General features: G+C 44.3%; 1 protein-coding gene across 4 annotated transcripts in view; it reads right to left on the bottom strand.

The window, feature by feature from the left end:
• Positions 1-26,053, bottom strand: part of rbms3 (RNA binding motif, single stranded interacting protein) — a 236,651-nt gene that overhangs the window by 101,610 nt on the left and 108,988 nt on the right. For all 4 annotated transcript variants that reach the window (XM_068711238.1, XM_068711242.1, XM_068711239.1 and 1 more), the window contains one exon: positions 16,194-16,285. In XM_068711238.1, the coding sequence (XP_068567339.1) occupies positions 16,194-16,285 (92 nt within the window). The remainder of the gene's footprint in view (positions 1-16,193; positions 16,286-26,053) is intronic.

Raw genomic sequence — 26,053 nt, 5'->3', positions numbered from 1 at the left:
GTGAGCACTGGCTCTGGGATTATTCAGTCAAACATGTTTAACTGGTTCCCAGGCTACAGGCTGGAAAAAACATCACTGTAATATATATTACCAATATGCAGCTGACGAGATGCATGAATACGTTGTCAGTATCATAACACATGGTTTGCGCCACTTGATTGCTTGCTTGTCTTTAAGGTTGATTTGTTTTTTTATTTATTGTTTAATTGGCACTTGATAATAATACATAATATATTTTAATCAGAAATGACTGTTAAATACTTAACTCCTTTGGCAAAATATAGACGTTGATAGAAACACAAAAAGCGTTGCAGCTATTAGCTCCTTCTTGATTGACACCCTAATTCACACGTGCGGCCTTGTTTGCGGCACGCTTGATGGAAGGGCCATATGTTTTATGAGATGAGGTTATTCATAGGTTGTTGTGCTAACCAGGAACGCCGTTGAACCTGTCACTTCCTCTTGAGCTGACGAGCTTTATTAGGGGAAAGGGAGGACGCTCCTGTTGATTCCTCCTCGCTCTACGGCACGCGGCGGGCGTCAAACTTCGATCCACCGCGCGTAAGCTTTTGTTCAGCTGGTGCTTTGTTGGTACAATGGCTTTAGTCAGTCAGTTGTGATGGCATCAGATTTGAGAGTAAGTGTGTGGGCGAACAGGGACACATGGCACAATATTGTGGAGGCAGATTGCCAGCACTCTAAACAAAACAAGAAAAAAGGAAAAACAAAAAAGGGGTGATTGCTCACTTATGGATACTTGCTGTGGTATCACAACAATAAACCGTTTTTTATGGACGCCTGACTGTCACCCACAAATAAGCATATGGCTGAAACTGGGGAAAAACATGTCGGCACCGCCAGAGCAGTCGCACATAGACACACACACAGAAAGAGACACACTTGTGTTTGGCTGGTGTTTTTGACAGTTTACGACCTAACCCCCCCCATTGTTGAATTAACCGCGGTGAGAGGGCTGGGTGGTTGGAGTCACAGTGCCAGGGCTACGCTGGCCCAGAAGAACAAAAAAAAAAAAAAAGCCACAACACAAACTAAATCTTGGCAGGGGAGGGAGAAGCAGTATTTTTCCAAAAACTGATTACCCCCCCCCCCCCCACCCGGTGCTCCCTCTCTCTCTTACCCACCTCTCTCACTTTCCTCTCTCTCTGAGACAAGCTGTTCCCTTGGCAGCTGTTTCGACAATTCAGATCCCTTAACGCTGGGGGAGATTGGAGTGTATATGAGTGTCTATATGTATGGGTGAGGGGGGTGAGGGTAACTAACTCAGGAACCCTCCACATGCGAATCTGCACAAAAACATGCCAGGATTTGTTTTTTTTCTTCTTTTCTTTTTGTTCTCTGAGGACCCAGGATGCTGAAACTGAGCACGATTAGCACTCAACACCAGTGTCAGATGCCGGAAACCCAGAGCTTTCTGAGGGCCCGGCCTTTTGTTGGAGCGCCTTCCGTTCAATAGCTGGCCACATAGTGAAGTTTTTCCAGGTGTAAGCTCTCCTGGCGAGCTGCTTTCCCCCCCCCCCCCCCAGTCACACCGGGTCGTGTTGGCCTCAGAGATATCACCAGCGAAGGGTTCGGGATCAGAAAATCCTCCAGACTATCTTGCAGCTGCCTGCATGCAGATGTGGCACACAAATAACGTGCAATATTATTATGTACATACCATGTGTGTTGAAAAATTCCATTAGGGGGCAAAAAATAACAATGTGACTTTAACTAGGCTATCCTGGCAGGACTCATTAGAGGATAGATGATACTTCTCTGCCTAAAACATGAGTCAGATGTGGCCAGGGAGCCCACGGGCAGGAAACAAACACATCATAATCCTCCTCTATAATTGGGCAAATGAGAGATGTTGCCATTGGACAATGGCACTGAAACAGATGGCGACATAGAGGCGTTGTAAAGCTCCCAATACCCCGAGCCTGGCCGTCCCTCCTTTACAGTGTTGCTCCAAAAGGTAGAGAGGCAGGTTTCACTTCAACAACCTCTAAAGCTAGTCAGTCTTACATGCACATGCACACGCACACGCACACACGCACACGCACACACACACACTTCCACCAAAAGCAAATCTCTCGTCTCCCATCAAAGCACCTTTTCCCTCCAAGACCCCCCGCTGAGCGTGCTCGCTAAGAGCCCTCCTTTGAGCCTCTAATGCACGGGCAATCTGATTAGGGCCGTCGATGTAAGCCTTGAATTACTCACGTTATGACTTGATTGGCCAATAATTTGATTGGAGTCACATCTCTACTTCCTCTGGTTCTTGTACCATCTCCCACCCCACCCCACCCCACCCCGTCCCCCTCTGACTTCAGGCACAACAACAACAACAACACTGACTGACAGCTTTCCACCGTTTCCATGGGGATTGCAGAACTGACTTATCAGGGTGAAAGAAGTCCTCCTTCTGGAAGTCAGATGCAACAACTTAAACCATGGAACAAAGACATGCATGTCTTACTATGTCATAAATGCTCAGAGGGCCTCATGCAGGAAGCGATATAAGAACACGTTTCCTCTTATTTTTTGTATGTCTCCACGACTTGCCCTTATTTTTTTCCATTGGTTTCTGGCATCCGCCAATGTTTTCTTATTTTTGCTCTTTTGTTAGGTCAGAGAACATTTTTTACAAGTGATTGAAAGCACTCTTACACAGAGAAGAAAAAAAATGTTTTTACAGTCCACAAATTGTTCATTCAACACAAATTTTAAATTTGAAGTTTATTTACCAGTACCTCATTTTCCCTCCTGCTGAAGTTCTTTCTCTTACTTTTCTTAAGGTGGCATCTCTCCAGTTGTTGGGCACGTGCCAGGGTTTTTGCACAACAACAGCTGCCGCCCTTATATTGTGTTGGGGGGGGTGGGGGGAATACCTACACTAATAATAGGCAACACCCCTCCCATTTATGATCAAGTGGGATTCATCATTCAGCACTCCAGGGTAAGAGCAGGTTTGGATGGTTAAAGAACGCTTGTTGCTTCTGGTGTTGACTTCTCATTAAAGAAAGTTTGAGATAAATTTAAGAGACTTTTGCTCCGTGAAGCCCAAAGTGAGTTATACAACTGAAAACTGGATGGATATTGATAAATAGCCCAAACATGGCTACAAGAGCTATGATTCAATCATACTTTCTAGTAGCTATTGTATGGCTTATGAGCTTTTACTGGCCTCCCTGGAGAAAAGTACAATTGCCGTCTAACAAGAATGACAAAAGACAGTAGCTCTGTACCTCATGGACCCAATCATTATGTCTGAATGTGTGCTATATAGTCAGAACACACAGATTAAAACCATTACAGATGGTAGCAGGTAATTTACATTTTAGTGCAGAGTTCACAGTCACACTGCGAAAGTGAACATGATAATTCATGTTACAAACTAGCAGCGGGTGGCAGCTATGAAGGAGGAAACAGTGGTCTCAACATATGTCAGAACCAGTGCTAAGGTGTAAATTTGTCCATACAGCGAGTGAGCTTGAGTAATCATTACACAGTGCAGACATATGTAGGCTCCTCAGTTAATCAGTACAAACGAATAGAGAATATGGGAAGAGCAGTTACAGGAAGTTTAAGAGAAGCTGATCAGAAACAGTCATCAGGTAAACGTCCTCGACATCTTTTGTTTCAGGACTATAATAACTGGAGGCGGGTAGTGCCAGAGATGTACCATTATCCTGCACGCTGAGGGTGAAACGTGTGATATTCTTCACCCAACAATATTACAGGACGCTGTCCACTCTCATTATTTCCTGGATTTAACATTTCCAAAAGATGATGTTCCAGGAAAGGAGGTTTCCTGCTCTATGAAAACACTAAAACTGCACTTCCTCTTGAGTTTGGGCCGCTTCCGAACACAGCTGGTACAACTCGAGGTGCAGTCGGTCCAGATAAGGAGCGAAGAGCATCCTCGTATGTTACCGCAATGTCTCAGAGGGGCCTAAGAGAGGCTGATCATTATTCAAGATGCCTGTGACTCCCCACCTGCTAGCTCTCCCTTTTTGGTGTAGGGGTGTAGGTACCCTGTTAAGAAAGTGCTGCGGTCCGGAGGTTGCTATAGTGAGGACCATATCAGCGCAATGGAAACATATGGCATACAAATCCCTGGTTCGTTCTCATGAGGACCAGCGAGACTGAGGAGGCCAAAGGCTGTTTAGATATACAGCAAAGGAAGTGTATAAAACACCAGAGGAAGATGTCAAAAAGATACAGTGCAGAAGGAGCAAAAGGGAAGGAAAAGAGGCATTAGCAGATCGACTGAGGTTCAAACAGCCCGGAGTACATATTTAAAGGGGTCTCCAGTCTTATTTCACGAGACGGAGGCAAACGAGCTGAATCTGTTTGACTGCTAACTTCAAAATGATTCTGTGAAGAGTGCATGCGTACCGCTCTGCAAATTAGCCCGGGAGACATTTTGCATCTATGTCACACACCGAGCAGAGAGACGGATGCGGATGGATGCTCCCTCTATGGAGAGAACGGTTTGATGGTAATCACATCGCTGGTTTTTCCCTCCCTCTTCTATCTCGTCTACCATTCTCAGTTTTGACTTCCTTCGGCTGTCACGCTCCTCCAGGAGGAAGGCAGCCATCTGCTATGAATCATACCGTGCGCCGAATCAAATGTAGCAACACAGACTTGAAGCAGTGTAAACACAGGCATACACAAATGATGGCGGCAGACGGATCGCAGTCGCTGGCGGAGACAAAGGCGTTTCCTTAGAGCTAAGCGCGTTTGACTCCTGTGAAAAGTACACATCCAAGCGAACGTTATGAAGCATGCACGCGGGATAACAAAGCATGCGAGTTAAACAAACTTCAACTCAAACATTTTGACACGCAGCATCCACAAAAAAATAACAGGTGAAATAAAAGAAATCACAATAATTACTCGCAACAGTCCGAAAAAGCTAAAAAAAAAAAAGGAGTTGGCGAGACATCCCTGTGAGCGTCTTAAAGATGCTGTCAGAGAGAAAGGTCGCCACCTTGATGGTGGCACGCGATAACGCGAGGACAACAGCGCCGAGATAACCCGCGAGATAACGCAAGGATAAAACCAGAGACGGCAGCGCGATAACCCTCACGCGAAAGCAACCCCTCAAGACGGCATGGAGGATACAGAGATAACACCGAAAACAATGCCGCAACAAGCAAAGCGCAACAAACCAGCACCGGGGGCCAAACATCAAACATACTGTAAGTGACGGGAGACGGAACAACAGCTCGGGAGCGGAGGAATGAGAAATGGCGACAGATATCACAAAGACGAAAGGAGATAAGAGGGCCAGGAGAGTGAGACGACACAACGAAACCGGCATGCAGACGCAGAACAGACGTCGCAACGCATGCAGACAAAACAGTGACAGCGTGGAGTCACGGAAAGGGCAGTGCAGAATCTAGTGACAACTAGATGAGAGTTGATGTGAATAAATGTGCAGAGAAAGAACAAAATTGCGAAACAGATAAACTCAGATAAACTGCTTTATCATTAAAACGCACACGCTGTGCAACAGTGACAACTTTAGTAAGAAAACTCTCAGATTTAAAAAGAAAAGGAGTGGAGACGTTGCAAAGTTGTTGTCATCCGGAAACACGCTAAAATACCAAGGAGCTGGATTTTAGAAATGTGCCGATGCTTTGTTTTTGATGTGAAAGACTTTGGAGGCTGCAATGATGTGAAATCACCTCAGAGGGGGCTAAGACGCCCGTGTGCCGTACATCCACCCGTCTCCTCTCAGTTTCTCCCTCTGAACTGCTGACCATCACATACTCCATCCAGACCCTGGAAGAAGAACTGCGCAGGTCAAACATCCTCCACGCCAGCCCTCTTTCAGCTCAACTCTTTCCGTCTCCTCTCCTCTGCATCCTCCCCTCCACAGTGTGTGTGTGTGTGTGTGTGTGTGTACATACACTATATGCGTGTCCTGAGGTCTAGGCCCCTTTCTGAGCTTAGATAAACTGCGCTGACTGCGACCTTTTAGACCTCTGAGACCCGGCAGAGATCCCTCCTATGTGTCTCAGCAGAGCGACGAAGCATTTTCTTCTTCTCGTTATCTCTTTGACATGCAATAAAAGATGTAAGTCGGATTAAAGCCTAAAAAAAACTAAAAATGCACATCGTACAGAAAAAAAGAACATTTCACACCATCAAGGGTGTTTGATATTTTGTCGTCTCCGTTTCCATCTCTGCCCGTCTTTATCTATCTCTTGCACGGCCGTGTCCACACACACACACACACACACACACACACACACACACACACACACACACACACACACACACACACACACACACACACACACACACAGGGACTCTCGGGAGCAGTGTCTGTGAGATGAAAAGGATGAAAAGGGACCCGATACTCTGGCTTTGCTCTTCCTCATTAGGCAGAGAGAGGCACTGTGTTGGTGTCACAGAGCTGGTTCATCAACCCTCAGCAGGACGGAGCCCTGATCTGCTCTGCCTGGACTCGCTGCAGACCACTCACATATGATTGAAGCCACTGCAAATGGAAACGGTCGGTGTGATGTAACATGGCAAGCCTGTAGAACTCTCTGAAGAGGGTGATGGGATGCATTAGAGAAAAGGAGGGTGAGGATAGAGGGAAAGAGAGGGGAGTGGTAATATTAATGATATGAGGACAGCTGGCTAAAAGAGAAGGAACTGACAGTATGTATTTGATCTGAAAAGAGGCTAATAAGTGAATAAAAGAGAAACTATCTATAATATTAGCTGGAAACCGATTCTATCACCTCGTGTTTATTGCTAGGAAACACTCAGAAATAAAAGTACTTACATTGTACTTTCTTTTACAAATACATGTAATAGAAAAAAGTACATTGTGCTTTTTGTGAGTGGGTGAGTGAGATATTTCCAACACTCCAGTTCAGAGAACAAAACAAATTTGTTTTATTTTTGACAATGTTTAAAACATTAGAAACTGCAGAAAGTATCTGGTTCTTTACTAAAAAGTCAAAAAAGTACAAGTCCAGTCAAGTAGATCGCTGAGCTTAAAATACTGTTACATACTCCACTAACAGTGTTGAGGAAACTAAATCAATCCTGGGTCAATTGTGGGGGAATTCAGCAATTATGGCGCCGCGTTTTAAATTCACTACCTCTGACCGGCCTCTTCTCAATGGCAACGGTGGCCGAGGCTCATGGGTATTTTTTCATTCAAACTTGTCCGCCATGCAAATATTACGGAAAAACACAGGAAAAAGTTGAAATAATTCAAACCGGTGATCCTGACATGAACCTATGAGATCATTACATCATCCGACCGGGAGTCCCGTGTTTCTATGTTGAGTAACGCTGAGGATACCGTCTCAAAAAACTACGAAAACGGGAACATTGAATTGGGAAAACAGCACCTCCCACTTTGCCACTCTGTTGAAGTGCAGCTATGTCTGGCAGAGCGCTACATGTGAGCACTGATACAGGCTCTGATCTGCTGCAGCACCCAGCACTACCATTAAACATGATCTATGCGGAGTGACTCTCAGTGCGAATGTGGACTCACACAAGCGTGCGACTGGATGTAAGCAGTGGCTTAAAGTTAGCGTACAGACTTGTGCCGCTGCGGTAGAAAGGCTGCATTAATCAAATTAAATCTTCTGGTGAATTAAAGATGCGTGGCTCTATGATTTAGTCACTTTGAGTCTGTGTGCGTGTAGAAATAGTTCACACTATCAAAAAGTACTGCGGCTGCAAATATGTAGTTTGTTCCTTAAATGTGTAGTTTTCAAAGTGGCATTAAGACATGACACTTGATTTACAAGCATATATAACAACGTAATAAGGACAGGAACTGTATTTTTTTGTTTCATCACATCATGCTCAACATGAAACATCCAATAATTTGTGAAATACAAGAAAATTCCACTGAATTCTGTTCTTTGTAAGCATTTCACAATGTCTGCCATCTTTGTTCACATCAGTGTCGTCACTGTCTGTCCTCTTTTTTTTAAATATATTTTTCAACATTTTTGATGTCTTGAACTCTCACATCCCTAGTATCTAGAGATGATGCACAGAACACACACATCTTTGATATACTAGAATAAAAAAAAAAAGTGTATTCATGAAGAAATTGTGTTTCACTGTTTGCTACCTTTGGACACTTTTAGATCCTACCAATACAGCCACTGCACCAAGTGTTTCTGCAGTGTGTGCAACCTGCTACTAAAACTCTACCTGTTCAGTACCGCAAATCTGCCAACAAACTGCCAGATTCTGCCAATCTCGCAGATTTACATCAGAAAAATGAATACATGAATGAATAAGTAAAAAAAAAAGCATCTTGGCCTTGGTGTTGCAAAGTGGATCGTAAAAATAATACAAAACTATGCAAAAGCATAGTTGCGAAAGCATAGATTGTCATGTGTGAAAGCTTGCAGAGAGAGTAGTCAAATTATGCATCACTGCTGATTTATGCATACATTCTCATATATGCTTAGTGATACCACATCTTTGCACGTAATTTAATGATTTACGGTTTCTTTGATACCGTCTATATATATGTGTGTGTGTGTGTGTGTGTGTGTGTGTGTGTGTGTGTGAGAGAGAGCAGGTGTGCCATTGTCTTGCATGTGTTATTTGGAGCCTCTCTGCCACCAGCTATACACCTGGTGCATTCCAGTTACCGATGGATGCACCATCTTGTTTAGTGTTCAGGTGGATGAGGCAGGTTTTTTTTTTATGTTTCCGAGGCCAGATATACGAACGCAGCATAAAGGAGCTGACAAAAAAAATAGGGTTCATGAGCAGCACTCAAGGAAAAAATTACAGTTCCTCGGGGGATAGAAGGTAAGTAGCCTTGAAGTAGTATTTCTGACACATAAAATGCATTGAAAGAACGGTGCTCAGTGCGCTCGCTTTATGTACATTGACAGCCTGCTCTCATAGCCCCGAATGCTGAGAGGCCCGGTGCGGTTGTTGAGTTTTTAACATCAGTACCGTGCGCGGTGACAGCACTGTATAACGGAGGTAAGTGCGCATGGATGGAGGGATGGATGGAGGGATGGAGGGATGGTGGGATGCAGGGAGGACCGGGGGTGCTTGGCTTTGAGGAATCTAATCCCAGAGTTAATTGGCATGACTGATGAAGACAAATTGATATGGGTCAGCTGAATCAGAGAAGAGAGGAAGGGCGATTGTGTACGGCGCACACGTAAAGCATATAAACACGAGCACACAAACACGTCCAGCAGATAGCCGTGTGAGTGAGTTAACTGTGGTGAGGATTGCTGTTCTCCTAAATCAGCCCGTGGCAGCGGGAAATTACCTCGTACCGGTTACAGAACGCACCAAACACCCCTCTTGGTGAAAGCTTTTCCTCAACACTGAAGCTGCGACCATTGATTTTCCAATGCTCCCATCTATTCACAGGTGGTCTTCTCTGGGGGGGGTGGGGGGGGTGTACCAGCAGAGTAACTGAATGCAAAACGTTTCACCTGTGTGTCAGTGTGGAGCGTGGAAACCCGGCCCTTTGAACGCCGTCCCTCACGGGGCCCCACTAATTGAGCCAGATCAATTCACGGAGACGGCGAGCAGGTTGGCACAGTTGCCACATCAAAGGCATTCTAATAACTGCACACTGTGGCCATTACAGAGCTCTGGAAAAAAAAGAGCCACATTTATGTTTGCTTCAAAGCAAGCACGGCAGCGGTGGATTTACAGAGAATCCAGGCCTTCGCTGTTCTCTTTCAACACTACAATTTCGACACAAGGCTATTTTGGAGCGAAATTTTGGGAACAGAACAGAGAGTATTCACACATACATAAATACAAGCGCTCTAAATTGTACTTTAATTAGATCCCTTTTTTGCTGCTACAGTGGAAACCAATAACACCACATGCAAAAAAGAGCCAAATGACAGACTGTAAGTGTTAGGCAGACATTGCAATAATACCCACATGATTCCTCTATCTGTGTAAGTTTCACACAGCAGCAGTGTACTCTGCATCTACTGCAGGATTAGCTATGCGGATGCTGTCTGTTGCCAGTTATCTTTGTCCTTTCTCTTTCTCGTTAGTGATAAGTTTGTAACTTTGTTCATTAGTGCTGGCCTGTCTCCTGCTGTACCGGCCGTCTGAGGCTGGCAGTCCTCTCCGTTTCCGCAGAGTCTTTCACTCTTTGTCTCCCTCTCAACCTCATTTTTCTCACACTCTTTCCCAACCTTTTTGGCTCCCATCTTTTATTTTTTTGTTGTTTTTTTATTCTTTTTTTTCCACTCCAGCTTTCACTGATTTCTACTTAGCCTCCGTTTCTCACTCCCTCTCATGCTCGCAGCTCGGCGGCACGTCTCCGCACTGCTCGGCGAAATAATTTACCGCACGCAGAGCTCCCGCGGATGATTGAAGCGTAATTAGACGGCGGAGACAGCGGAAGCCAACGGAGGTGCTCGGGAGCCGGCGCTCGTCAGATGGTCCGTCTCACTCTCACCGGCTTTGCCCTTCAAAACTATCACTTCTGCGGGAGGAGCAGGGGGAGGGGGACTGTGTGCTCAGCCAGGGCGCAGCTATGAAATGACACATTGGCAAGTGATTGTATCTTTTCTTTTTTTTCTTCCATGAGTGAGATCGTCTGCACTGCACTGCAGATATTTCAACCATTTCCTTCAACCGTGTCCATGTGCCTACGTTTGTGCTGGGCGGGACAAAATAGTAGCGTCTCGGGCCTGTTGAAACAACACTGAAAGAACGCCGTAAACTCAATCTTAAAACTGGGAAATTGTTTAACCTGACAAACTTATCTGCTGATTTATTGATAACAAAACATAAGCAAGTCAAGCCAAGGGAATAGGGGATCAACAGGATGCCTATATGTAGGTAAAGTATGATTAGCTTTATGCTACACAGTTTCTCAAGGCTACACTTTCATCATGGCAAAGCGCTTGAAGCTACGAGTGCTTGTTAACGGACACAACTATGAGAGAAGGAGCGAACGGAGTGATGCATACACACTACATGCTTACGGGCTCGCTGTATTCCAGTGTGGAGGGAAATGAGCTGCGTGCGAGCGGCTATAATCACGAGGACGCCCTTGTCGATGGCGGCTTCGGGGGGAAAGTGCTGATCGTCACACAGCGCTCTGACACCATATGCTTCGCGAACGAACACCGCGGTGGATGTCAGAGGGGAAATGGCATGGCGTTCAAGGTGGCGAACATCGAACGGAGAGGTGAGTGATGCTGCTGAGTGAGCACCTGTATCCCCCAAAGTCTGTCCAATTATAGCGCTGTATTCACGATACAATGCATCTCCCCCTATTATATTCTCCCCAGATTAAACCAATGCTTGGGGGGAGGGGGAGGGGGGGGAGGCTTAGCTGTTGTCAGCAACCAACTGTAACGGCACCGTCAGCCATCCCCTTTGATCATCGCCCAGAGGTCACCCTATGTTGAGCCGCACCGTGGGGTCCTGGGTGTGAACGGAGCTAAGGCGTCAGAGGAGTCACCTTTAAAGCATAATAAGGAGACTGCTGACTGACTGCAGACCACCCAGAGGGGGATCCGTGCTTCTCGCATGAATATAAATGTAATATTGACAGGAAATCTTCCCCGGGAGAGAGGAAGGAGAAGACGAGCCGGGGAGACGGAGCAAGTGAAAGGTAGTGAGAATAAATGAGAGGGTGCGGGAGGACTGAACACTCCGGTTCGCTTCACACCGTTAAATCGTCTGAAGCATCCGCTGGTGACTACTGGTTGATGGGCCGGTGTGAGCGCTGTGTTATCATAAACATTTGGGATTCACTTCATGGAGGCACTTTAATGACGCTTTTAGCATAATTTCCCCACTGTAATGTGACGTGAAGGGCAAGCAGCGCCTTTCTGTCTGCCTATAGCTTCTGTGAACCGTATAAATATTGGCCATTGGAACCAGGAGGCACACTGCACTGAGCCACCGCTGCTTCAAATCAAGGCAGAAAAAAACTCTCCAAAATCAATATCATAGTCAAATGACAATAAACACTGTCTTTGTGTGACATTTGGAAGTGTGAAACTTACTAATTTTATGATTTTCGTTCATTTTTTTCAGAACAAAGTAATAAAATAAATACAGTGGAAGGAAAGCGTATTTGACATGCCAGGAAACAAAAAGGTATTTTGCCTTTGAAGGTAAATCGCATGCAACTTCACGAGCATCACAGAGTTCCTGGTCCGATCCAAAGACAGCAAATGTCAGCTTCATGCTCATATTGGCCCTAATGTGTATGACATCAAAGCAGGGTGTACATTGTCAGAATCCATATGATGTTACAGAGTTGTTTTGCAAATTCTTGGCTCTCCACACAGAGAGAGGAAAAAAAAAAAAAAAAGTAGAAAAGGACAGCTTTGTTTTCATCCGGGCTGTTATCAGCAGAAAGCCGACTGCAGCGAGAAAAGGGAGGGATGATTTCCATAAAGACTGGCTGTTGTCTGAAAGCAAGCAGCTGTCAGGCGGAATTACCTCTCCGACACAGACACCACAATCGAGGGCGCCCTTCCCATAATTCAGTCTGATTGGCTCAAGGGGAAAATGGCAGCCTGCGGAGAGTGAGGCGAGCGGCTGGTTGACAGGTTTGCATCCGTGAAGCTCGACGCGGCGTTTACCTGTTATCATTCTGTCGGCTCCATGTGTCAGTTTTCACAGTTCGGAAAGCTACCTGAACAAAGTGACATGGAGGATGGAGTCCATGGTGTGAGGAGGCAAATGTGTGCCTATACTCAATGTCTCTCTCTCTCACACACACGTTGTTAAATGCATGGATTATGGTTCTCATACACTGATGTCTTGATCTATTATCCTGCCATATATGCAGTAGGTTGGTTACTTGTTACATTATATAGAACATTTTGGTAAGTACGAAACAGTCAGCCTAACTCAAATAAGTAAGTACCATCTGCCTTGTTTCCAAAGGCTCGATGAGAAGATCAATGCCTCTCATGTCTTAGCTCTAATTATGGGGTTCGATCTGAGAGGCTATTAGCTTAGCATAAAGACTAGAAAGAGGTAGAAACAGCTACCCTTGCTCTCTCCAGAGTTAAAAAAACACCAAACAAGCATCTCATAAACACTAACAAACTCTTGTTTGTTTGATCTTCTAGCATCCAGTCGTAATGCTAAGCTAGGCTAATCCCCTCTGGGCTTTATAGGCAGGAGAGTGGCATCAATAAACAAATCACCCAAAATGACAAACTAAACTATTAATGTAGGGCCATGCATATTTCAAACCAAACCCTGCTCTTTTAATTAACCTAAGCAAGTAGTCTGTTGCATTTTCGCTTTGTTTTTATTCACAACATCAACTATGAAAACTATGACCGTAGCCTGCGAGAGAGTGTAAAATATTCACTAAATTATATAATTCCCTCCAAACATAATAGAGAATCCCGTTTAGTTTTATGGGAATGTAATTTTGTAGGAGAGATAACATGACCTAAATCAAAAACCTCTCAAATGTCTATTTGTTTGTATGAATGTACACACAAAATAGAATCCTTGTGTACTGTGTATACAGGCACACACACACAGATACACGCACAAACTTGCACTCACACATATATACACTCAAAAACACAAACACACACACACACACACACACACACACTGCACACCTATGCTAAGTGCTCTTATCTGTGACTTGTGTAGAGGTGAGTGACAGGAAGGGAGGTGCAGGGGGGAAGTGTCCTTTAGGTATCTTAATTATGGCTCCTCTCCTCCCTCTCGCTGTCACCATCCCCGGGGGAGGGCAAGACAAAAGGAAGGCAATGTTTCATCTCTGCTGCCTTGGTATTTCAAATTCCAAGGGGAGTAAGAGGAGAGAGACAGCAGGGTGTTACATCGGAAGAAGAAGAGGAAATCAAGTGACGCTTCCCTCTTCCCCTCGGTTTCTCTCTTCATGCCTCCTATGCAGCTGTGCTTAAAATAAGGCACCTTAATAAAAGCGCTTTAATGGCGTCAAGGCAGGAAAAAAAGGCGCAACTTGATTACCGTGACGGTTTTATTTAATGAGCGCAAAGCCTTTGGCTCCGACTTGCTATTCGTTTATTACTTTGTTGTGGAGAGATATATGTGACAAAATGGAGCTGGGGGAGTGAGCGAATGAGGCTGAATGCTCTTATTGTGGAAGTCGTCTGTGGTGTTGGCAATCGTCTTTGCGATTTACACCTTCCCCGAAGCGCACCTGGGCTTTTCATCCGGCCCCGCCAGGGGAACGCAGCTCCGCCATGACGGAGAGGAGGGTGTCAGAGACACCTTGGCAGGTAGGCAGACACAAAGACGGCCTGCTGTTAATTATTGATGGGAATAAATTGCACTTGCTGCATATCTGGCAGGGGAACACACGGTGGATGGGAATACAAATGTGTTTTTACGAATGTAGAAATGGCAATAAGGGGTTAGAGAGAACGGAGAGGGGGCAAGGTAGAGGACCCGATAGAGTGATGGGAGTGATACCTGGTAAAGAGACATCACAGAGATGGAGAGGGAGTCCATAAAAGCAAACTACTCCTTAATGTCTCTCACAAGTGTGATAAAAGCACAGAGCTCCGGCACAGAATGCTGGCCTTTCTATTTGTGTGAACAGAACAAAGGATCATCGCAAAAAAAGCAACAACTAACTATTATACAGAAATGCTAATAGGAAATGATTTTGTGAATGTGCCCACACATGCACACCTATGCAAACAAACATCCTTAAAAAGGTCAGCTCTTTAGATTTGGGACCCAGACCTCTCTCATGAACATATTGACTGAGAAAAGGGGAGCGATGCAAAGTAGGGGTGTTAAAATACGCTGGGCAAAGAGCACGGGCGTCTTATCTGTATTCTGAGAACCTGGCCTCTTATAAATATTGGAAGAAGGACACTGGTGGGGAGAGGAAACGGCCAAATGGTGCATTTGAGAAATGGCACACCTGAGCACCGCACAGAATATCATCTCCTCCTGTCAGATCTCATCCCATTTGATCAAAATAATTGCCGCCTTCATCGTTATCATCAATTCTGTCATCTGCGCTGGCGCCATCGCCATGCTCCATCTCATCGGGGCTTCTTTGGCTTCAAGGAGGGGGAGGGGGGGGGGGATTTCTGGATCGGATCAAATACTGAGAAAATCACTCATAGTCATCAGCATATTCATTGCTTTAATGCTACTGACATTTTGCTCACCTATTCAAATATTCTGACAGCAGCAAATCCTGGGCTGATACAGAAATAGCCTGGTTTAGCCATGTGGGCTCGTCTATCATAGATGTCCGGAGAGAGAGCCCCGCTGTGCTTAAAGTCTGTGATGAGTCTCTCTTCAGCAGCAAGGGAATGAAAGATTTAGGAAAGACAGATGCGAAAAGGACAGCCGCTAGCCTGGACCAAGGGTCGACATACATTTATAATAGAACTGATGTTCTTTTGGGGACAGCCAAATACGCAACAATCAACATTAAGTCCCAATCTTAATATCCGGTACAAGATTCTGAGGTTCAACGGCGAATAAGCACACAACCCCACCAGTGTGTTCTTACTCAAAGCCACACCTCTCCATGTGCGTCTGTCAACCCGGCCCCGGAACTCACTGGGGCCCTCTTTGTCCAACTGAAACAGCTTGTCTCATCTGCTTCCACTTTAGCGGGCTAATAACACTGCGCAACACGGGACGAGCGGCTGGTCAATCTTCAGTTACAGCCGGGCCAGCTTACATGCTGGCACCCGAGTCCGTTTGCCGTGGAAGGATGCCACGGACGCACATGCTCCCGCACATGACCAAGTCCATGTGACCGCTTGAAACGAGGGACCCGCATGTGCAGGACAAAGTCTCGATGCTGGATTGCGCGAGACTGCAGCTTTGCCCCGTCACAGAGTGGCGGTAAGATAAAACAGACCCCACGAGCACCGCAGTCGCCTCCCAGCTTGTCATATAGTCATACAAACACACTTATAAGCCCACATGTAAGAGCCTTCTTGTATTAGAGTGAGCGAGTTAGTCATTAAACAGCAAAGCTATGTGGAAAATTACTTTCTATAAAAGTGTGTTTATGGACAAAACCAGTTTTGGGGAGCTTTCCGATCCATCAAAGTCCATGAAGTGTGTTAAGTGCACAGTATTAAATCCCCGGAGGGAGCGAGACGTGCAACAAAAGTGCTAATGATAATGCAAGGGGAAGTGGCGGCACTAAGTTGTTTTTAAACACTCCTTACCTTGGCCATTTGGGCCTGCACCCCGGTGGCTTTGAGAGACGACACGGCCTTCTGTGCTGCAGCTGGGCTGTCAAAATCCACAAAGCCATAGCCTGGAGAGAGAAAAGAAGGGAGGGAGAGAAAGAGAGAAAGAAAGTCAGGCATTAGTAGAGACGGAATGAAGGCCGATGACTAACAAGGAGACTGACAGACACTTGGTAATTGTAGCAGTAATAGGTTGGTAACATGACTACAGAGGCTGCCAGTTCTCATATCTGGTGAGCACTACATTGTTTGATAATTAGCGACACTGACGTTCATGGGGGGATGCTATGCATCTTAATTAGTAGCATGGATGAGCGATTTAGTAATAACAAACCCCGGCACCCTGCCCACCTCCACCTCCACACACACACAGATACGCAAACAAAAACACACAAGCGGCGAGTAGCGTGAGAATCAAGAACACAGACCATCACTGTTCTTTCTTGTAGTTTAATGACAACTCGTCCGCATGTTCTGAAAAGTCTGTGACTAAAGGGATAATGCACGCATGTGCTCATTTACATACGCAGAGAGGCGCGTCGATTCATCCTTCAGATACTTTTTTTTAATACTCGTTCAGCCTTTTGATTTTCTGAGGCTGTGAAGTCGGCCGGCCCACATCGTGCTCCTCAACACCCGCCGTATTTAGCACAGCCTCATTTCACATCCTGCGTAATCCTCTCCTCGGTAGCAAATCTCTCAAAGGTCGACAGCGTGCACCAGAGATGCTGCCGTCTCTCTTACATACACATAAACACTTATCTTTCTCCAACGGAGCCTTTCTGTCCACCTACTTAACGTCTTTGTCCCTCTCCGGTCTCTAAAACACTCTCTCTCAACGTCCCCCCCCCCCCCCGGGGTTTTTTTCAGACATTAACAGCCACCGGCCCCCATCTGGAAATCCATCACCGGAGGAAAGCGGAAGGGAATGAAATCTGCGGCTGTGATTTATGAGTTATTGTGATCCCGACGTTCTCCGGGATGTATCGGAGACGGGGGGTCACGTCTGTGTTAATTAAAATTTGGTGGCGGATTAAAAGCAGTCAATGGGTGCCCTATGATCCACTGTTTCAGAGGGAAAGTGTAATTAGAAAAGGATAATGGGTGTGAGGCGGGGGGAGGCTGGCTGCTGTGGTTACCCCATCATGTCACAGACGATTGCGTATGAGCACGCGCATGCACGTTAACGCCTCACTTTCTCACCATGCGTTCTCACAAATATCTCACTTTTTCAGACATTGTGTGTGTGTGTGTGTGTGTGTGTGTCTGTGTGGTGGTGAGGGGTTGGGGTCATTTTCCTGTCGGTTGGCGGCGAAGGAGTGTGGAGCAATGTGAAAATTATAACCTGTGGCGGAAGAGAAATCAAGTGCGAGGACTGATTAATGGCCAGCTGTTAGAGCGGGGGTGGGAGGGGCGGCTCTTTAATTGTGGAAATATGAAGAGCGAGAGCTAAACGATTCAAATGGAGGCGACAGTCACACAAAAACCCTTTCTTTGTCTTACAGGAGACACCAGGTATGTCCAACTATTTCATTACATTAATGAACCTAGAAAGCAGCTAATTTAATAGTATATTACATTTAATGCATTTCTTTAATACAGTATTTCAAGAAAGCTAAATTTGAGTCACATCAGAGCAGTTTATTAAAAAAGGCATTTTAATTTGGAGGGTCGGTTCAACCAAATAAGAAACACAAACATATTTTCTGCCTTGCCTTCTCTAACCATGCAGATAATGGAGTGGACTTCCTTTGGCCAGTTTTTTGGGGATTTTCTGCCTCCTCCCAAATACAACTGAGGTGAATTGAATTTGGCTTTGGTGAAACTGAAAGCAGTCTCCCTGTTTCTGTGGATAATTCATCCACCAAGCGTTGTACAGTTTCCATGGAATTACAGATGTGGGGACAAACTAACGTCATCACATCGAGTGTCTTTGTTCGATTTTGGGCTACCACAAAATGTGCCTCGGCACAGACTGAACTCTACTGGAGGAACCAAAATATACAGACCAAAATAAATTCCCTCTGTTTTGCTGATGGTGGTGGTGAGGAGTGCCGTGTCAAGGGCAATCCATGTGGATAGTGTTTTTTGAAGAGTTTTCTTTAAATCTACAGCATTTGAGTAAGGCCGACTGTTTTTGCGTAGAACTTTGTTCCACATTAGGCATTCGCTGAATACAATCTATCAATCGATGCATGGAAACAACGCCGTTGGCTTTCCGTAAACTCCTCACGGAGCCGGCTTGAAATCAATTTTCGTCCGGTACATTTCTGTCAGTCAGCAGAGGAAAGTTTTCCGGCCACCGTCCTCTCAGACTGCTGAGGTTTTTCAGTGAGAGTGAGATCTGGTGACTGTGAAGGCTTTAGCATTTGACTCACATCATTGTTGGTCTCGTGAAACTGATGGAACCCATTTTATGTTCAGGGTTGTCCCTTTAATTTGTCACATGTCCGTGTTTCTCTGTTTTCAGCGAGGTGGTACGGACATCTTGCTGTTGAATCTTTTAAATGCAATTCTACGCTGTGAGCACCACAAAACCATAACGCCTTTCACCTCAGTTGCACCGAGACGGAGGCAGAAAACCAAGAGATGGATATGGTTCTGAACGCGAGTAAAAAAAAAAAAAACGACCTGCATGGCTACACACGACCAGAGGTAAGTGCGTTATTTTTGTTAGTAATTTGGGTGAGCTAACCCTTTAACCAAAACAGACAAATTATTCTCTGCAGATCTAAGAACATATTAAAATCACATCAAGAGAAGCACACAGATTGTTACTGCGGTCCTCTGGGCGACGGCTGGTTCTCTCTAATAATCTGAATATACCTGGGACCCCCCAATTACAAATTTAATATTCACCCCACTACCACCTGGAGTGCACTTATCAAACTTTCAGCAGGATGAGGATTTTAGAGAATGCTGACCTATATTCAGACAGCTCTGAATGGATGAAGAGGTGAGGGGGAGGCAGGGAGAAAGAGAGCGAGAGAAAGGGCGGGTTCAAAAGAAAGGCAGCGTGAGGGAGGGGGGCTACCTGGAGTCAGCTGAATGCACTGAGGAAGGCTGCCTCCAGTAATAGTTCCAGTTTGCTCTTCCCCTGTGCGGTTACTGTAGCAGATATACGCATAATGATTGTATAATGTGGCATGTTTGATCCGCAGCCACGGGGCAAATCTGTTAAAGGCTTGTTTTGTTGAAATAAAACATAATAATTGAGAGACATGGAGACAGCTTGAGTCTATTTGTGCTTTTATCAGACAGAATGGCTGTGGAGGTTATGGGACATTCAGAATCGTTGTGTGTGTGTGTGTGTGTGTGAGCTCCTCTGACAGCCAGCTTCAGTATCAGACCATAGACGTTAAGTGGCTCATCCTCACAGTTTAAAGAGCAAAGTGTAGGTTTACCCGTTATATTTGTATGCTTCAGATATATTCAGCTTTAGGATTGGGTCTGATTTTTTTTCCCCATCTTTCTTTTTGGTTATGTACCATTAGCAACTTAAGACATATGTCCCATTAATATTCACTATCTGGGAGGACCCACTGTGCTGATAAGTGTGCATTTCACTAAGGATATTGGACACCAGCTTGCTTGTGTCACCTCTGTCACTGCAGAATAAACATGACTTAAATGAATCCTTTTTGGTAATTACCAGTTGGACCAAACGTCAAACGTCAGTAGACCGGTCTCTCAGCAAACATTTATTAATTTCAGTTTGACTTTAAGTCCTAGACATTGTAGCACAGTTATAACTGTATATCACTATGATTACCCAGAGTAATTTGGACATCGTTTCCAGGAAAGACACTTATCTCTGTCTTATTATTACTATATAAAAGAGATAAAAAGCTGACCTGGTACACTCATATTTACCTTCTCTTCTAGTGCCAGCTCAAGCTACTTTAGCATCGTTCCCTGCAGTCAGTAAAAAACTCACTGAAATCTCATATCGCTGAATGCAGAAGCAAAATCATGAATCATCCAGCAGTAGCTCTTTCTGTTGAATTTAGCTGGGATTGAAAATGTGTGAGTCCCTCATAGAGGAGGTGATTTGGATATTTTACTTTCAAGGAAGGAACCCTATTGGATCCACGTCACCTCACGGATTGAATATTGATCATTACTTCAAGGGTTTTCTGTAATGTACCTCTACTTATTGGATCTCTAGATAAAGTTCTTTATCATATCAGCTAGAGCACATGTTTGATTTTTGCTATACATTTGAAATATACTCAATACTTTTGTATATCATTAATATGTATAAGCAAAAGATTGTAGGTAAAATTGAAATATCCATATATGGTTTGAGACATAGTGGCTCTTGTAATTGAATGTGAAGTCTTTTGATTGGCTGTAACTCCAGTCACTGTTGGTTTAAAGTTTTGGATTAGCTGAAGGTGTCTTGATATATCCAGTGTGTACAGAATACCAGGTACTGTGTCTACGGGTGTGTGTGTGTGTGTGTGTGTGTGTGTGTTTGCAGGTGCAGGTACTGTATTTATGTTGTTTGGTTAGTCATTGAGCAGAAGAAACAACCTATTGAGTTGTGAAGAAGAAGCGGGGGTCAAGAAACGCTACACTCGATTGAAGACATCGCATCTCACACGTTTTTTAACAACACCCGCACTCGCACACACACAGAGGAATGTGTTTCCTGGAGCCAAGTACATGCTGTCCTCCTACTGTATTCAATGTGGGTTCCCATCTTAAGTGGGATGCAGAGGGCAAGGTGTTGCTTTGAAGCCTCTGCAACAACACAAACATCCAATCGATAGCTGTCACTTAAAAGCGTCTCAAAGTGACTGACTGCATACGTGGTCGCTGATAATGGTGTGCAGCTGCACACTAATGTGCACACGCACACGGTGGCTCGAGCCCACATACACACACACACACACACACACACACACACACACACAAACACACACAGTTATGTACAGACACACAGACTGTCTCTCTGAGAGGAATAAAGAGAACATGAGCTGCCATATCATATTTCCTGGTCTGGCTCTAACAGGGAGCCTGTCAAGATAAAAGGACCATCTTCAATCAGTTACTACAGGATGGTGCTATGCTACCACTGCTTCTACTCTACTGCGGGCCCACTGACTGCGCTCGCATGGATGTGTGTGTGTGTGTGTGTGTGTGTGTGTGTGTGTGTGTGTGTGTGTGTGTGTGTGTGTGTGTGTGTGTGTGTGAGAGGCAGGGCGCTCCCTAACGGAGGTGTAGGACTACAGTGTAGATGATGCCACCTCGGGCTATGCTCAGCACAAAAGTCTTCAGTGGAGAGCGGAGATAAGGGACTCATTACAGTGCGTGTATCGACGTATCAATCATCCACGCATCATTCATGCGCCATCAAATTATGCTAATCCTAATTACTTCTGGGGAAATTAACATTTTTTATCTGCTAATAGTCGGGATTGTTTGGGGTTTCCTAGCCACTACATCCACCGCCAATTTCCCCCAATATTTTTCCATTTTTCACATTCTAATATTCGGCGCTAATGATCCCATTTTGCACAGCATACAATGGAATAATAATGCCCTAAGTATGAATAATGAATCAACGGCAAGTCACGGAGCATTACAATGGCGAACGGGGCAAACAGTGTAATTGTTTACGTCCTTGTGAGTCATCAAGAGGAGGACTGAAGCTGCTGTCGCACATGGGAGATTAATCATCGTGGTTACACCAATCTTAATTCGTAGTTTGCATGTATAAAAGTAATTACGGTTAATGGAGGAGATAGATGCGCCGCACCATGGACAAATATGCATAACAATGCCCGTAATATGATTCTTATGATTCATGGTGCGGCCGTAGCACCGCATCACGTTCCATCCTACAGTACGTTCATTGTTAAAACCTCGCTCGGCTTTCCGACTGCCAACATGTGACTTTGTATTTTTGCGAGTCAATTCTGTGTGTGCGGTAGCATGTGGCGCTGAAATGATTAGTCAACTCATACATTTGTTGATGAATTGTAAATTAATTGACAATTATTTTTCAGAGTGGAGTCATTTATCAAGGGAAAAAAAAGCCAAATATTCAGCGGTTCCCACTTCTCAAGTGAGAAGTTTAGGGCTGCAGCTAACCATTCATTTGTTGATCATTTTAATAATTTAGTTAATAAACCGTCAGAAAAGAGTGAAAAACTAATTTCAAGAGCCCAAGGTGATTGAAATGGACTTTATATTTATATTTGATTTTTTTTTTGTCTGAACAACATTCCAAAACCCAAATATATTCAGTTTACAATGATCAGGGTAAAGCACAAAATGCTCCGTGATGAATGAAAATAATTACTTGATGATGATGATCAATTAATTGATGACTGTCAATACATTAAGAGAGACATTTTCTAATTTTTTCTGGACTAATTTAGACTAATTGATTACGTGATTAGTCATATAATAAAAGGTGGACTAATAATAAAAATATTTTTTTTATGTAAAATAAAATAATTGGACTTTGTGGTCATTAAGGGAAAGAAAGTTTTGACCTCACAGAAACAATTAAAAAAGAAACCTCCAAACATGGATGAAGAGAAGCTGTAAAAATACGTCACTGCTTGCACATTTATAGATGTCTCTGGTCAGTTTGGGGGTTTGCCCAGCCTCTCTGCCCTGCAGGAGGGGCGGGGGGTGCTTGTGTGAGGCCGCGGTGAGCTGTGCAAACACTGACGGGGGGGGGGGGGGGGGGGGGTTAAATAGCGAGATGGCATCCATGACTAACTGTGGCCAAGTCCAGACCGCCGTGGTCACACTCCAAACCCAGAGGAGAGCATCCTCGCTGGGACTGCATTCCTCTGTCCTTCTCCATTCATCCTGCACCACCAGTGGTGACTGATGATACATTTTGTGGCTACCCTCCACTAAACCCTGCGCTGGTGGGTGTGTGTGTGTGTGTGTGTGTGTGTGTGTGTGTTTGTGCCTGTGTGTATGTGAGGGTAAGTGAGTAAACAGGGCAAGACCATAAATCTATCTTTCAGTTGAAGGTTCTCCCAATGAGAAACATCTGCAAAACACACACACACACACACACACACACACACACACACACACACACACACACACACACACACACACACACTTCGTTTTTTACTTTGGGTATTAAAATGTTAGATTTAGGCACGCGACTTACCACACCACAGCAGTCACAGCATTAACACCACAGATAAGGCAACGCTTAACAATACTAGGACTGAACGATTTTGAAAAGATATCCAATTGTAAATATTTTGACGGATATCGCTTGATTATTATTCTCATTTTCATTGATAAACACATTTAAATGATTAGGTTGTGATTAATGCAGGGATGTGTATCAAACAAAGATGTTTTTCACATCTGCAGAATATGATGTGTAGGCCAGGACATCTCTACAGCCACACAATATGTCATTTAAAATGGTAATTTGATACACGTTTTGCCATTAATTTACTCATTCATTCATTCATGTGCAATATCAATATAAATGCAATGTACGTATGTGCAATACAAACCCCTCATATGTGTATTAATATCCAACCACTCAATCTGATTATATTGTATTTTTAGCTTTTGCTGTGATTTACTTATTTATTATACCTTTCTGTTTGACAATTTTTTGTACTTGTTTGGTTTTCTGCTGATGTCTCTTGTTGCTCTGTCCACTTTGCTGCTGAAATCCTGCAAATGTCCCCGCTGTGGGACTAATAAAGGATTATCTTATCTTTAACAAACAACCTCCAGCGATTTAAAAATTGCACTAGGCATTGTTACGATCAATTGTGCAGCCCTAAATAATACCAATAATACCACAACCTCCTCTACAGTACATGCAGCATCCTACAAAATCTGCAACCGCTCCAATCCACACAGCGTTGGTCCACACATGAACCTAAAGACACATCAGGGAGATCAGCAACAACATGCAAGCACAAACACATGAAACCACTGGACTGCAGCTCGAGGATCAACTCAAAATTAAGATCCCTCGTTTACTGGTCCAGAGTCGCCATCCTGGCTGCCTCGCGCTTGGAGACAACACTATCTGTAGTGAAATGACTCTCACAGAGGGCTCTTCCATATTAGACACAGGCGAGGAGATAGCGGTACAGGCAATTAACTTATCAACCCTGCAGCATGGATTTATAGCTAAAGCATTCGTCTTGGGCTGAAGCAGCCGACCCATTGGCTATATTGTATTTCTTGTCATCTTCTCTGCAGGTGTAGGAGTGTCCTTGCCAGAGAGCTGCAGTCGGGATCTGCAGAGGGCAAAGAGCCAGGGCTCACGGCCAAAGGGGCCACTGGCAGCTCATTGTGCCGAAGACAAACTGAACAGGAGGTAGAAAAAAAAAAGAAGTAATTCCTCATCCAATATCTGTGCAAATGTTTCAGATGAGTTCGGTGCAACAGCAATGCCCCTGCAGACGTGGGAGAGATTGGATGCACGTAAGGGATGAAACTGACATTCATGTGACCCTGACGCCCGGGCCACAATTTCTCATTTGATTTCATAATAAATGTCATGTGTGTTTATTTTAGACATAAAACGGTTGAGAAGCGTGTGCTCATCTGTAAAAAAAATAATGACAATCCACAATTAAAAGGCGGTACTGTATTAATTAATAGAGCTGCACAAGTCAATGTACTTTCCAAACCTTTCAAAATAAAAGCCTTGTGTCAGCAAGTGAAGGGATTCTGTCAACAGACAGACGTTAGAGGGCTTTCATTTAGAAAATGGAAACAGGAAGTGTTGAGTTTAAAATAACTTTTTTGACTTTGTTTCATGACACGCTCTTTAGATAAAGACGTTGAAACTGTAGTAATGTTGCTGGCAAATCAGCCTTCAGTAAGTGTCACCATGAATTCTGGTAACACTGAAGCAGGGATGAAATGTGAAATAATATGTTAGATTAACATTTTCAAAAGGTTGAATATTAATAAAGTATTTTAACATCTGGGTTCACAATAATGATCTCTTTTCCGTCTCAGCCTTCCTTTCTTCTTCATTTTTCTCATCATCATTTTTCTTTCTTTTTTTACCCTCCTTCCTTTGTTCCTTAATTAATTCCTATCCGTTCACACTCGGCTGTAGCACAGCACCATATGGCTTCTACTACATTCTCAGCTATAAATCCAGCATGACAGTCGAGGCGCCATTTAAAATATGTGTGTGTTATATGAGGTCTACAATTATGTTAAAATCCACGCTGTAGTGCTAAAACATGGCATCAAGACAAATGGTGTCAGAAGACCTAGCTTCTAGGAATACGCGATTATCTTCACCGACCTGAAGAGGCATTCAAAATATACAGCGTTCACACGTTGGGAGAATGTCTCCTCATTGCTGACATGCACTGATTTAAAGTAGCAGAAAAAAGATGTCTCCTAAACTGTGCAGATATGGTCTTCATTCAAGATCTGTTGATAACATCGCTGCTCGGGTCCATCAGCACGCTGGCTTAATGGCAAACACCGACGTGTTTGGTGCAACATGTGAAGAGCACTCATGAGAGGTTTGAGACCAAAAGGGTGTTAATTACTTGTCAAGAGGTTGTTAAAACGAGACCCGGGGCGAAAAAAACACTGAGTGGCTATACAGAACCACCAAAGAACAAACACACACACACACACACACACACACACACACACACACACACACGTACGCAAACCAGCATGTATATTCACACACATGTGACACAAACTTGTAAATGCCTGCATACACAACTACGCATGTTAACATACAATATATTCATAGAAACACAACTTCAGCCACAGTTGTGCGCACATACACACACACACACACACACACACACACACACACACACACACCCCCTACACATACA

Source organism: Cebidichthys violaceus, unplaced genomic scaffold (assembly GCF_023349555.1).
Source record: "Cebidichthys violaceus isolate CVI_PGR_0920_01 unplaced genomic scaffold, fCebVio1.0.p SCAF_16, whole genome shotgun sequence".
Lineage (NCBI taxonomy): Eukaryota > Metazoa > Chordata > Actinopteri > Perciformes > Stichaeidae > Cebidichthys > Cebidichthys violaceus.
This window is presented reverse-complemented; position numbering and strand designations above follow the sequence as displayed.